The sequence below is a fragment of the Leptidea sinapis genome, chromosome 3 (genome assembly GCF_905404315.1).
Source record: "Leptidea sinapis chromosome 3, ilLepSina1.1, whole genome shotgun sequence".
In the NCBI taxonomy this organism is placed as follows: Eukaryota; Metazoa; Arthropoda; class Insecta; order Lepidoptera; family Pieridae; genus Leptidea; species Leptidea sinapis.
Genome location: NC_066267.1, coordinates 2,858,835 through 2,874,438, shown reverse-complemented (window position 1 = coordinate 2,874,438; position 15,604 = coordinate 2,858,835). Strand labels below are relative to the sequence as shown.

The 15,604-nt window shown below is 36.1% G+C and overlaps 1 protein-coding gene across 2 annotated transcripts in view; it reads right to left on the bottom strand.

The window, feature by feature from the left end:
• Positions 1–306: 306 nt before the first annotated feature.
• The window catches only part of LOC126979375 (neuroligin-4, Y-linked-like), a 28,976-nt gene continuing 13,678 nt past the window's right edge, over positions 307–15,604 (bottom strand). The window contains exons 6-12 of one of the 2 annotated variants that reach the window (XM_050828624.1): positions 14,866–14,997; positions 13,721–13,888; positions 12,507–12,696; positions 7,587–7,738; positions 5,670–5,785; positions 3,490–3,645; positions 307–2,842 (exon numbers count right to left, since the gene is read on the bottom strand). In XM_050828624.1, the coding sequence (XP_050684581.1) occupies positions 408–2,842; positions 3,490–3,645; positions 5,670–5,785; positions 7,587–7,738; positions 12,507–12,696; positions 13,721–13,888; positions 14,866–14,997 (3,349 nt within the window). In that variant the 3' untranslated portion in view covers positions 307–407. Of the gene's footprint in view, positions 2,843–3,489; positions 3,646–5,669; positions 5,786–7,120; positions 7,739–12,506; positions 12,697–13,720; positions 13,889–14,865; positions 14,998–15,604 lie in introns of those variants that run through there. The other variant, XM_050828625.1, reaches the window with a different exon arrangement.

Sequence of the window (15,604 nt, the reverse complement as noted above, 5' to 3'; positions counted from 1 at the left end):
GCCGGCTAGATTATGGGAACCACGACGGCGCCTATTTCTGCCGTGAAGCAGCAATGTGTAAGCATTATTGTGTTTCGGTCAGAACGGCGCTGTAGCTAGTGAAATTACTGGGTAAATGACGGTGACGTGCGCAATTGTATTGCCGCTCAGAATTTTTGTCTTTTTCAAGAACACTTAGTGGCATAGCATTATTAAGGGCACGGCGTGTCAATTACCATCAACTGAACGTCCTGTTCGTCCCGTCCCTTATTTTCATAAAAATAATAAAAAAATTGTTTTATTTTCTAGAATAATAAAAGAACAACATTTTGTATAAAACTATTTTAATTATAAATGCAAGTTAACTTTAGTACCTTAGTCGCTTATTTTTATTAAATATTTTATATAATTTTTCGCTTTATTTGTTTTTAAATTTTTTTAACAGTCCCTGTACTTGTCTCAGTATCATTAGACGATCCAGAAGTAGAATGTTCTAATTTGCTAGGATTACTTTTTATCGTACTACTACCACTACTACTCTTTACTCTACCCAAGATATTTGTTGGTTTTATAGTTGGTTTGTGTTTCACTTTCATTGCCCTTTCGGGTGGTCGGTTTATACTTTCACTCCTGTTCTTCAGTTTGTTCAAACCGAAATTTGGTTTTATTCGAGCTGTTTCCTCAAAACCACTCACTTCTGGTAAATATAGATCAGTAATACAAATGAAATTATCATTACATTGCTGTTGTGGGACAGTGTTAAGCTGAACAGGTATTATCTCAATATTTTTTAATATTGTATCAGGCCCTTTTGAATCCAAAACATCCATACCAGTTGGAGACTCTACACCACCTACAAGTTCCTGAATTAATTTATCTTCTTCATCATCAAAATATTTACTAATTTCTTCGTCATCCTCATCAGAAGAATATGATGAAAATGACGACACTGATGCAGAGTGAAAATCATCGGGTAATCTTACCCTAGGCGTGTTCAAGGGAATATCTCCGTGGCTTGGTGAAGGTTTCAGTATTATTTTTGTTTCTGGTATGAATGGTGTATCGCTGGATGCAATTATTACTTTTGGATATTCTCTTAATGGAGACGGGATATTTGTTTGATTACATTGAATTTTATTTGTTTCTAGTGATCTTGATATAAATTTGTTGATATCATAATAAGGAGATATTTCGTCTATATTTTCGTAATTATTATTCCTACATGCGTCACTTTGCGACACGTTCTTATTATTTGGAGTTTCGAATGAGGATAGCAATTTTCTATTCCTATAAGCGAGGCGACGCTCTAAAGTTGTAGTTCGTGGTGGAGGTTGAGGTGGAACTTTGGGCTTCTCAGTCTGACTTTCAGAGCTTTCGTAATAACTACGGAAAGTTTGTAAAGTCGTTGGCTGTAGTGAAAGTCTCTTCTGACACTTTGGCAAGTCAGGAAGTACTTTTGGAAAGTTCCTCCGCTTAATTGTCATTAATGCTTCTTCTGCAGATAAAGGCTGGCATTGCATTCTACCTTCACATGATGTCACGTTTACATCGTTCCTGAATGTTACTGGTGGTAGAATATTGATTGTCTCGGAATTGTTTTGAATTTTTTGCTTTACTTGTTCATAATTCACGTTAGTGACAGGGTCGGAAGTGGAATGTTTATGGGAAATTTTTAGTGTAGTAGTTTCTGGTTTTAAACTAAGTGTCAATTCATTTTTGAATACGTTATCACTTTGAGATTTGCAAATATGCACGCTGACAGGTATTTCTTTGTTATTTTTAACAATATCTTTTATCTTTCCATCAATATAATCTGGATTTATTCCTACATCATCTACCGATTTCGAATGCTCTATTGGTTCTTGAGAGAATATTGAATTTGTACGAGCTGACGGCGTAGCGTCAACTGCTACTGATACTTTTTTTGACTTTACACTTTCTTTACTTTTCAATGAATCGTTTGATTTTTCTGTTTTGTTGTTGCTAATTATTGATGATTGTGAATCAAGAGCCGACGTTGATGTGGTTTTCTCAGATGTATTATTTTTTAAGGAAAATTTGTTTGAAAGTGAATTAAGGGGCTGTTTATCGAGCTTCTCCGAGGTTTTATTTAACTTTTGACTTTCAGTTAACAATTCTTCTGATCTTGTATATTGTTTAACGGATTTCTGTTGTGTTTCAGAATATGATTTTCTTAAAATATTGGGTGAACATCTATGCATCACTTCGTTAGCGATCCAATCTTTTACTTTTGTATGAGCATCTAGGGTACTAGTCGACAAATGTCTTCTTAACTGGAATCGCTCTCTAAAGCCTCCGGAATCATCAGACTTAGGTGTCTTACAAACTTCTTTTGTTTTCACTTTTTTACTATTCTTTGGCATTTTATTACTCATAGCTCTAATAACACTGCAGCCGTTTTTGAGTTTTTGTAATGTGCTTTTGTCATCCTTAGAACTTTTCTGCCCTATTACATCTACCTCGCCCATTTCAGCACGGGAGGGACGAGTACATTGAAGCGATCGATCTCTTTGCAGTTTCTTCTTTCTTAAATACAGTACTGAGCATATACTTATGTTCACAGCTAAAAATAAAATTGAGAGCGATATAATGAGAGTTACAGTCATGCTGGACGTTTTAATGGCCATATTTATCGTAGGTTTTGCGGTCGTGAGAGCGGTTTTTTCCATTAAGCTGGGCGGGATTGGACGAGATGGTGTTTTTATAGACTGTATTTCTCTATATATCGCGTCAGTGTCACTTTTATGTTGTGGGGGTGAATAGGGTCGAAGCTTGCCAAACGCTGTTTCAGAATAATGAGGTTGGTTTATTACCGGCGGTGACCAAATTTTTCTGACTGTATCTGTAACAATAAAATATAGTGACATAGTAAAATATATTATTAATACATATTTTAATTCTACTTTTAAAAATGATTTTGAAGAAGCTGGGAACCTACTTATTGAAGGAATGGTGTAATTTAGATACATTAGTTTTTTTTTTATTTAACAAAAAGCAAAAGCCATAGTAAATTTAACTGTGGATATGATATATACACGAATATCAATATTATTGTAATTGGCAGATGCTGCGAATACATTTAACCCCTTTAGATTGATAGATATTGGCAGGGCAGATGGTGTAACTAGGCTGGATCAGGTCAGAAACACACACATAAGAGGCACCTTCAAAGTCAGAACTATCCCAGATAAACTGCAGGAGAACCGTCTGCGTTGGTACGGACACGTTATGAGGCGACCATACAACCACATGAGCAGAAAAGTGCTAGATATAGAAACCAGACCCGGAGGACGAGGAAGACCCTGATTCACATGGTTGTCTATAGTAAATGAGAACCTCAAAGTACCCAAATAAAAATTGTGGTGCCGCTCAGAATTTTTGGGTTTCTCAAGAATCCTGAGCGGCACTGCATTGTAATTGACACAAAGTATTAATTACCATCAGCTGAACGTCCTGCTCGTCTCGTAAAATAATAAAAAAATAACGTACCAATAGCCCTGTGCGTCGTTTTAGGTCTTGTCGTGGACGGAACTGGGAATTCATAAAGCGGATCCACAACAAAATGTTGCAACTTTTTCGGCAACGAGTTGATCCAAAAACTCGTGTGATTCGATCTATACAAGCTTTTGATTGACGGTGGTATATCTGAAACATAGTTTGAAAAGAATAATTAAGAGAAAAATTTAAAGAAATAAACATTTTGACTGATACATCTCAATATGTTCTTGATAATGTTCTATATTTTTGCACATTAAGGAATTTGCTAGAAACTGTGACAATCAAAATGTTAACACGAGGAACAAACATAACCTTGTTTTGCCTTCTAGTCGGTTGAGTTATTTTTGGGCGATGTATATGCAATAATATGATCCCAGAAAAGGTACAAAACAAATGTGTTACGAAATTTAAAACAATTGTTAAAAATGTTTGTGTGGGAAAGATTATTACAACATAAATTATTTTCTTATTGATACCATACAGCAAGAATGGAGAGGACACCGTCAGGCTTTTTAATTATAAATATATTTTATTGTACGATATTATAGTAATACCAACTTATCTGTGTAGTGGCAAAAATAGGAACTACGGCCGCCATGTTGAAATGTCATTCGACTGTCAGTGTCTACTACTTTCGAGTGTTCCTTGTGTTTAATAAAACATAAATAAAATAGCGATACTTCTGAATTTTAAGCGTTAAATATGTCCCGAATTTTGTGCACATTGGAATTACAACACTGAAACGACAATGGCGATACACATCAGTTCACAGATAAGTTGGTGACACTGTATATTGTAATCCATATATTTTATAAAAAAAAAGCCGCCTGAGTTTCTTTTGACGGTTCTTCTTTGGTCTGAGGCACTCTATTTTGAATGGGTGATAGTTTATGACGTTCAATAAGTTACTTCATTTGAAACAATTTGGCTTTACTAGGGGACGTTCAACAACGGATGCAAGGGTCTATTCTCGTTCCGTTCCTCTTCCTTATCTATATAAATGATCTTTCTAATCTTATAGAGAAAAAACATAAGGAAGTATTGTTTGTGGACGACACTTCACTGATTTTCAAAGTGAAAAGAAACCAAGCCATGTATGACGAAGTGAACGATATTCTATCTAAAATAGTGTACTGGTTTAGCGCTAATAACCTGTTGTTAAATAGCAAGAAAACGAAATATATAAAATTTACCGTACCAAATGTCAAAAATGTTACCTAAATTTCTTGGAATTACTTTGGATTCCAAATAACAATGGGGCCCCCATATTGAAGAATTGGCGAACAGACTTAGTTCTGCAGCATACGCGTTAAAAAGATTAGACAATTAACTGACATAGATACGGCGTGACTTGTATACTTTAGTTACTTCCATAGTATTACGTCCTATGGTATATTGCTGTGGGGCAGCGCTGCCGATATTAAAACAATATTTGTGCTGCAGAAGAGGGCTATTCGCGCTATTTATAACCTAAGCCCCAAGGAATCATTGAGAGCAAAATTCAAAGAAATTAACATCTTGACTGTTGCTTCTCAATATATACTTGATAATGTAATGTATGTTCATAGGCACATAAGTGAATTTGCCAGAAACTGTCATAACCATAATGTTAACACCAGGAACAGACATAAGCTTATAATGCCTACTACTCGACTAAGTCGAGTTAACAAGTCTTTTGTGGGGCGATGTATATGCTTATACAACAGGATCCCAGAAAATGTTCAAAACAAAAGTATTACGTTATTCAAAAGAATTGTTAAAAAACGTTTGTGTGGTAAAGGTTACTATAACATAAATGACTTTCTTAATGATACCACAGATTGGGAATGGAGCGGCCGCCCTCAGGCTATTAAATAATAAGTTTAATTGTACAATGTTACTTTAATTGTAAAACATATTTTTGATGAAAAAAAGCCCGCTGAGTTTGTTGCGCCCATTCTTCTCAAGCCTGAGACATTCATTTTGGACTGGGTGGTAGTTTTTTGACTTTCAATAAGTGATTTCACATCCTATTTTGAATAAATATATTTGATTTTGAATTAAATCAATATATCATAGATATAGACAGAACATTTATGTAGAAGATTTTCAAGTTTAATCACATCTTTTCAAATTATATTAATAGTTATTGTATGCGTATAATATCTTTATTAATAATATTAAACTCTTACCAATTCTTAGGTAGGGTTGATGAACCGAATTATATTCGGGCCATTCCACATTGTATTGGTTCCACACCTTCTTATCTAATGTCTGATATTCGTTCACGCTCTGTGTGTTTGGGGATCTGTGAAGATATCTCTTTGTTAGCAGCTTTATTTATTAGAAAAAGTACCAGATACAATCATATTATAATTATTGATACTATGTAAAAACGATTCTTACTAACAGTAATATTTAACCAATGAGAAAACTGTCATTGACAATCACTACATTTTATACAACAAAATACTCCGCGACCGTCCGTCTGTTCGCGATAAACTCAAAAAGATTTGCACCGATTTTCTTGCTGTTTTCACCAATAGATAGCGTGGTTGTCGAGAAAGGTGTAAGTATATGATTTGTTACGTTTTTTGTATACATTAACAGTATTTGTAGGACGTGTCGAGAAAATTAAGCCGTCTGGGAGCTTACAACGAAAACGCTGTCCAAATCCTTTGAGATATAAGAAAATAATGTAACTACAGAAAGTCCGTGATGGCATATGTCTATCTCATCAGGATAACTTATTAATAAACTTAATATCCATGTTAATTGTGAGTTAGTTAGTTAATTCAGAAATTGGCAATTATAAAGCGGTAATGTAAAAGCTGTTTACACAAATACGATATTATCCACATCATTTTATTACAAAAAAATATTATATAATCATTCAGAAATATGTTTTTGTTTCAGTTTTAACTTATTCACTTTGATAGGTTAAGAGTTGAGCCTACTTTATTCCCGAACGACTACTTTATTACTGAATAGATATATATTCATTTAAGCTTATAAAATTCAGGTAATAAATGAGGGCAAGACGCTGCTTCTTACCTAAATTGACGTGTTTTAGGTAAAATTAGCGTAAAAAATTATTTATGTACTGCTTATAATACAAAAGTTATAAAATATTTGCAAAATATGAGTTAGGTTGACACAAGACAAAGACACAGTTAACAGTTAGCAGCGCCACCTAGGAGAGTTATATGAAACGAAAAAGTGCAAAAGTAAAAAGAGGCAGACACATAAATTCATAATATTTAACGTGGAAGAAAATGAGATAGGAAGCATTGAACAGTGTTTTGGTACCAGGCGCACATAGTTGAAGAAGAGATGATCATCATGTGCATGAAGTATTACTACATAGACACGAGGAGAACATAAATACCATACGATAGTAGTGATATTAATGTCTTTCATGGCGGTTGAAATTATGTGTCATCCTACCAGGACATCATATGCAGTTAAGACGTTCATGCACAATGCAGCTTTCACTTCAATGTGTACTTTGTACGCACACAAATTTGTTTTTTCTTTTTTCTTGTCCAAAATATCAACCTCAAATGCATCATAGAAACTATAGACGAAGATGCGAAGACGGTTACCTCCTTATATATGTAGAAGGGGTTGGTAAACGCACGTAACAAAATTGAAATATGTGTATTTTACAGTTTCCACTAATAATCACAATCTGGGCAGCGTTACCCCTAGGAATTCACTATAAGTAATGCCTATACTTAGCGCTCTGGCTTATATAGGGCACGGCCGTCTACCGTGATGATACTACCAACTGTTAGTTGGCACTGCTGTAGTGCCAAATAACTTACACAAATCAAGTGGACTAAAGATCTGAATATTATATACTCTTATATATAGTTAGTCAGTGATAATTATATTAAATAGTATTATTAATACAAAAATGAGTAACAGTAGTTTAATAAATGTAATTATTAATTAGGATATCTTATGACAGTTCATGACGTTGGCTTGTTAACACATTGCTGACATATATATGTAAAAATCATCGAGGTTCTCCTACATTCTTTGAACGATAATATTATAATAAATCCTATTCAAGCAATAATTTTCATAATAACAGCGAGTTTTACCCATTTTTCACAAAATTTGTCCAAAGCCTCATCACAACTTCGCTTAAAAGTTTTTCTCTCTCGGTGTACTCTGCGTGAAAGTGTGTGTGAGCGCCCCCTAGCGGAATTCCAAGAACATACGGCATCTCCTCACCATGTACACTCTTGTTCAGCTGAAAAACAAGAATATATTCACATGTTGCTTTATTATTGTGGCAGACCAAGAATTACATTACATCTAAATGGTCCCTTGCTAAAAACTGTTTATGTATAATTTTTATCTACCAGTGGGAGGCTCCTTAGCACAGGTTGCCAGCTAGATTGTGGGTACAAAAAGGGTGCCTATTTCTGCTGTGAAGCAGTAATGTGCAAGCATTACTGTGTTTCGGACTGAAGGGCGCCGTAGCTACGGCCTGTAATTTCACTAGCTAGTGAAATTACAGGGCAAACGAGACAACATCTTATGTCTCAAGGAGACAACCAAAATTGTAGTGCGCAGATTTTTTTTTTTTTTTTCAAGAATCTTGATCGACCCTGCATTGTAATACGCAGATCGTCATCATCAATTGCCATCAGCTGAACGTCTCGTCTCGTCCCTTACTGTCATAAAAAAAATATAAAATAATTTTAAAATTATATTTTATTTATTACCGCGAGACTTTTACTATTACACATTCTTTGCCGCGTGTAACACATTTAAATAAAACAATTTTTAAAGGATTAAAACGCGTGTAACTGTTTTTTACATTAGATTTTGCGTAAAAGTTACATTTTAATTATAATTTAAGCTAACCCGAAGTATTATTTTAGATAACGTTGGTTTAGCTAAAACAATAATAGAAATGTATATTTTTCTTTTTTTAGTGTATGTAATGTATTTTTGTGTAATTTAATGTAACTTTCGGTTGTTGCAGAAAGTTCCTTGAAGGTGAGGAACGCCACACATCCAAAAATTTTGTTTATGAACATAAGGGACGAGACGAGCAAAACTTTCAGCTGATGGTAATTGCAAAGCCCTGCCCATTACAATGCAGTGCCGCTAAGGATTCTTGAAAAAACCAAAATCTCTGAGCGGCACTACAATTGCGCTCGACACCATAAGACATAAGACGTTAAGTCTCATTTGCCCAGTAATTCCACTAGCTACGACGCCTTTCAGACCGGAACACAGTAATATTTAAAAATTACTGCTTCATGGCAGAAATAGGCACCATTGTGGTACCAATAATCTAGTCTGCATCCTGTGCAATGGAGCCTCCCTCAGGTAAAAGATGTTGGGAATGGTAGCAGGAATCAGGTCAAATAGCTCTACAGAAACCTCCAAGTGATCCAGCCGTTCACAAAGCACTGGGTCCCAACAATTCAAGCAGATCTGCGTTTCACGCGGTCAAATGGATCGAGCTGATACTGGGGTGCGTCAGACTAGAGATGACAGCAATTCTATGTGGCCAGACCTGCACTTTGTAGACCACTAGAATGTGAGCCGGCTTGAAGTATTGTCTAGGTTTATAGATGATCCCCAGATTCAACGAAATTAATTTGTCTTTGCCTTCCAGATGACCGCAAAATTCGCAATGTACTTGGAGATAAAATGGAAAAACTCACAAATAATTTGAAAGCCGTGAAGGGTATATTTCCGGACTGATCTGGATATTCCATCAAAGGGAAAATAATACGAAGGCTGTGAGTGAGTAATATTTACTTGTGGACCATCAAATTTAATTAAAATCAAAGAGATCAAACAGCGGTTTCAATCAAGCTTGTACGTTTTATCATTTGTTTTTAATATTAAAATTTGGAGTTCTACGTATTTTTAGTTATTTTGATAACATAAACACTACTTAAAAAGAATATTATTGTTAATAGCTGACCCGACAGACATTGTTCTGTACGTAATAAATAAAATACTGTCTGTCTGTATCCCTGTTATTATAATGAAGTTGTTTCACAGCAGAACTATCAAACCGTGCGTCAATAAATTCTCTCATAGAAAATATGTCCACACAACTAATATTGGAAAAATATTATAAAGCTGCAGTGTTTGTTTGTTTGTTTGAACGCGCTAATCTCTGGTACTACTGGTCCGATTTTAATGATTCTTTCAGTGTTGGGTAGTCCATTTATCGAGGAAGGCTATAGGCTATGTTTTTTTTTTTCAAAATTAGGGATCCGTAATAAAATTGCTATTTTGTAACACAAGGTGTAAAATCGAAAACCTATTTTTGCGCGCGCTGCAAAAACTATTGACAATAGAACAAAATGATGTACAGGCTATAATATAGGCAATATTTTATTACCTTTATATGGCAAAACAACGTTTGCCGGGTCAGCTAGTATTGGAAATAAAAAAAGTTATGGGTTCCAAATCGAAATAAAAACTATCCTATCTCTCAAGACTAAACTGCACTCCATGAAGTAATCCCCATTACAATTACGATTACTAATTATATATATCAGCTGAGTCGTGAGAACAAACTCAGCAACTATTGATTGCAATTCAGAAGAAATATTAATAGATTAGTAGTTTTATCTCAATAAAATGTTTAATATGAGAATAATCATTAACAGAAAGTTGTCATACTGAAACATGCAGGGCAAGCCTGTCCCAATCCCATTCTACACGGACGCGCGCCAAGGAAGGGAAGATATTAGTAGGAAATGCAGCGTTTGATAAGAATGATATGGAACAGTGAAAGCATAAGATTACCACATTATTTTGAAACGTCCATGATGGTATAAAGAAAAAATTGTGCATTTATACAACTACGACGAAAAGGATTTCATGATAAGATTTCGTTTATCTAAAGCAGCAGCCTACAATTAATTACTTAAAATTGAACATCAATTGGAATTTGTTTCTGAGAGGAAAGTACATGATACCTACTATATACTATTATGGACATAGTTTGATGAATGTTAACTTGACATTTTATTTAACTATGTAATATGTTGATCTTATTGTTATAACACATATTATAAGTGTCATAAAACACTTATCAAAGAATAGTTTTTAATGACAGACCGGGACTCGAACCCAGATTTTCTGTTAAAATACAAATATCTAGAATGCTGCGAAACACGTTTGAAACGAACGGTAAGCTCGAAGTAATGTATTTAATACTACAGCCAAAACCGGAAACTTTTCCACAAATATCTAAATTCAAACGTAAAAAACTTTTCTATTTCAAAGCAGCCATTGTGCGCTACACCTGTGGATAACTTTTTTCATTTGAAAAAATTCTTGTAGCAATTGGAATATAATATTTTACCTGGAAAGTTTAACTTGTGTTAAAACGTAGTTCGTACTTAGCACGATTTATATGTTTAGATGATCTTTTCTTTCTAGAATGATTCTTTAGGTAACCGTCCTGGACTAAAGCCTCCCCCAAAGATCTCCACGATGATAGGTCCTGCGCTGCCCTCATCCAAGGTAATCCGGCGATCGTGACCAGATCGTCGGTCCATCTTGTGATGGGCCTACTACCACTGTGTCTTCCGGTACGTGGACGACTCGAGGACTTTTATGCCCGTCGAATTATGTGCCCTACCCATTGCCACCTTAGTTTCGCAATCATTTGGACTGTGTCGGTGACTTTGGTTCTCATACGGATCTCCTCATTTCTGCGACCATGAGCTTTCTCATCAGGCCCATAGTAAGCTACCACGTCTGCGTACAAGTTATCACTGGCAACACACACTGGTTGAAAACCTTCGTCTTCAGACACTGTGGTATTTTGGATGAGAAAAACGTAACCGTAATAGGCTTCTTTAAAATTTATTGAAGTTTATTTACTTTGCGGAAATCCATAATTATCCAAATGATTTTAGTTTTGACGAGACTGATGACTATGTCTCTTGCCAGATTTTAGCGAGACAACACGTCCTGAGGATGCCTCGAGTAGAGGCGAAACACGTGTCGAATTGTTTAAAGACAAATATTGGTGGAATTAACAATAAAGACAACTAAAATCATTTGGGTTCTTTAAAATTTCTAAGAACTACATAACTGCTATGTACAAAATGGTAGCTTAATTCTTACTTGTACTGAAACGGATTTACTCAATAACTATCAAAGCGAAATAAAAAGCGTTTACTCATATAATAAAAGAAATATTTGAACAGTTTTATGAATGGCGTACAAATTCAAATTCAAATTTTCAAATTCATATATTTTTATTCAAAATAGGATTTAAAATCACTTATTGAACGTGAAAAACTACCACCCATCTACAATAACGGTGCTTACCTAAACAAATTAAGCTATTAAAAAACATTGTTATAGTATAAAATATTTGTTTTTAGTTACTAGTATTAAAATAGTAGTATATTTCATAATAAGTAGTATAAATTATGTGAATCTTCACTATTTGTTGCCAATAAAAACAAAGTTCGTAATGATAGAATGGACCAGTGACCCCCAGCGGCACTCGTTCAAGAGCATGAAGCTTAGAGCAGCCATCGCTTTCCTCGCCATAGCCATAAGCACACAAAACATTGAAGTGAGCATGACAAGACCTACCACGGAAACTCAACTGATACTACACAAATAAAACTGAAAACAAAATTTTATGAGCGATGCGAGACTCGAACCCGTGACCTCTCGCGTTCCGTGCAAGCGCTCTTTCCAACTGAGCCAACCATTCGAGTGACGTATCGTTCATGAAACCTTGTATGGTTTGTTCAACTCTCAGGTTGTGGCTTCCATCTACAGAATTTACTTTACTGTTGATAACCTACTCAACTCCAATATTTGCATATTAGGAAATTGACTTGAGATGTCGCTCTTGCAAATCTAAACAATTTGTTATGTTTTAAAGTCGGTTTTCACTTCTGGGATTAATTACTCAACTGAAAACAAACGATATTACTGAAGTAATAAAAAACTTGATGTACCCACTTAAAAAAATATCAATTAAATACAAGATTGAATATAATACTCACCGGCGCATATTCTGTGCTAACAGAGTTATGTCCAAACACATAGAAATATGACTGCCTGTTCGCTTTCGACTGGTAGTTAGCGAGTCGTATCATAGGAGCCAGGGTTCTGGCGTCGCTGAACATATTCAATATAACATCTCTGTTGGTTTCCACGGGCCAACGTTGCGGGTCTAACTTTGATGGTGAATATCTGCATCCCAAAAAACATATTTTCACAAATCTTAATAAACCATCTCCAAAAATGGCAAATAATAATAATAATAAATTCTTTTATTTCAGGCTACAAGGTCCATAAAATAAATACCTTATAGTCTAACATACATATTATATATAACTTAAATCTACGTCACATTTTCGCGGCGATGTGAGACGCGGGTTCGGTAGCTTCCGGCGGTCGGTGACGTCCGCGATACTTGCGGAACACGACCCCCTTCGGCCACAGCTTCACGTCCAGGAAGGTCGATATATGTTCTGTCGGGACGCGAACAACAAAAGAGTTGAAGTCTACTGCGTGACGCATCACCAATTTTTCGACCCCCAACCGGAACCTTGTCTTCTCCACCAAGTACTGAACAATGTGGGAGGTATTGGTGGTGTGGTGAAAGCGAGAGACGTAGATATACGTCGCTGGGATTACGGGACGCAGGAGTGGGTTCTGTCCTATTGATGCTGTGCCACATTGGTTATGACTAGGAGGCCTCTTCTTCTTCCGCTCCACCTTAATGAAGCCATCCTTGTCGGTCAGACGCTTCGACACAGTTCTACAAGCGGGTTCGTTGCGGGCGTGCCCGCTTCCATTTTCTGTCCTCAGCACTTTCTGCTTTCTGGGTTGCTGGCGGATGGCAGCAGCATAGTCACGTTGAAACAAATGATTAAACAAAACCGTTTTCGTAATTGGATTCTTTTTTCAATTCAGCATTTCATTTGACATCGCACCTTTATTGGTAACTTAACATTGCGTCATAATGCGTTATCAATTACCGGCTGCGGTTTTCCGGAACCGATATGCCAGGGACTTCCAAACTTAAGCATAATCCTAGATTTAAGGCTGACAAACATCTCTTGATACCTGGTAATGCAGATCTCCATGAGCGGTTGCCTCATCACTCCCCACCAGGAGAGTCTATTGCCCGATTGCCACCTCTTATATAAAAAATGAACATACCCTTTTTTGAAACTTGGACACATTATCAAAGTTCTACAATTTTACTTACTGCTTAAGGATTTCCTTTAACGCCAAATCCTCAGCACCATCGTATACTATTTTTGCATACTTCCTAATGAACTCATCCCTCTGTGTCTCCAATATCCCATGATCAAGTTCTATGACTCCAAACTCATGGTAGCTCTCCAGTTCAGTGACTCCGCTAAGGAGTTGGTATCTAAAAAAATAAATTGTCACTAAGTCCTAACGAATATTAAAGATGCAAATGTCGGTCTGTAAAAACAGTAATGTTTACACATTAATGCTTCACGGCAGAAATAGGCGCTATTGTGGTACCCATAACCTAGCCGGCATCCTGTACAAAGGAGCCTCCCACTGGTGAATGTACTGGTTGTATGTTTATTACAGTTTTAAATCTTAACTAACAACAGTTTTTCATCTTGCATATGATTGATATCTGGAGGCGTCGCGTTCATCCACGGTGCGGTTTTCAAGGAATTTTCTTCCACTTACAACCAAGCTGTGCAATGATTTTCCCTGTAAGGTGTTTCCAGAATGATAAGACCTTAAAAAAGGCCGGCGACGCTCCTGTGATTTCTCTGGTGTTGCAAAAAATGTGGGCGGCGGTGATCACTTATCATCTGGTAACCGTACGCTAGTTTGTCCTCCTTTTCCATAAAAATATGTCATGGATACGGGGAAAGTCTAAATTACGGTATATCTCGTAATTTTATAGTTCCCGGGGTAATAAAGAAACGTATGGAATAAAATAGAATTAATATGTGTAGCGAGGCAAGTGATAAATAACAGAGTCCCTTCTCTGGCTTCCGATTGCAATCGTTCTGTGTATGTGGACAGGGTCTAATGTGAACAAACCAGTGAGAGGCTCCTTTGCACAGGATGCCGGCTAGATTATGGGTACCACAACGGTGCCTACTTATAGTAATCTGTAAGCATTACTGTATTTCGGTCTGAAGGGCGCCGTAGCTAGTGAAATTACTGGGCAAATGAGACTTACTCGTAACATTTTATGCGTCAAGGTGATGAGCACAATTGTAGTGCCGCTCAGAATAATTGGGTTTTTCAATTATCCTGAGCGGCACAGCATTGTAACGGGCAGGGCGTATCAATTACCATCAGCTGAAAGTCCTGCTCATCTCGTACCTTAATATCATAAAAAAATTTCATACGTACCTGCTCAACAGATTGGGAAATGATTCCATTGTCTTCCCCGGCTCACTGGGTATAAATGAACCAGCTACGATCGGCCCAAGCGGAGTCTCGAACTTCCGGGACAGTATCTGAACTTTCTTTATTTCTGATAATCTGAAATATTGATATGATTGTGTAGTTGAAGACACAATTATAACGTTCCCTATATCCAAATAATAAAGTATTAATAAAGGACAATTTTACATGCATGACATCAATTTCTCACTCTAAATTATTATTAAAATTCAAAGTCAAACTTAAACTCAGCGCTTCCAGCGAATAGTCACTGTAAATATGTTGCTATATAATGTTCGGAAAAAGTTGAGCTCGTGAGAAAAGCATACAGGAAACTCGACGGCTACCCTTTTCAATCAAATAGAGTATTTTACAATTTCTGTAATATACATAACAAATTAGTTTGTAAGGTGCTACATCCAATATATGAATTATTTCATAAAAAGTAATAAAGAATTAAATGTATGACGACCGATATAGCCGAATGGTTAGTGACCCTGACTACTAAGCTAGAGGTCCCGGGTTCGAATCCCGGTAGGTGCAATCATTTATATGATGAATATGGATGTTTGTTTCCGAGTCATGGATGTTTATATGTATTTATGTATGTTTAAGTAAGTATATTGTATTAAATATATCGTTGTCTTGTACCCATAGTACAGGCTATGCCTAGTTTGGGACAAGATAATTTGTGTAAGAGTGTGTC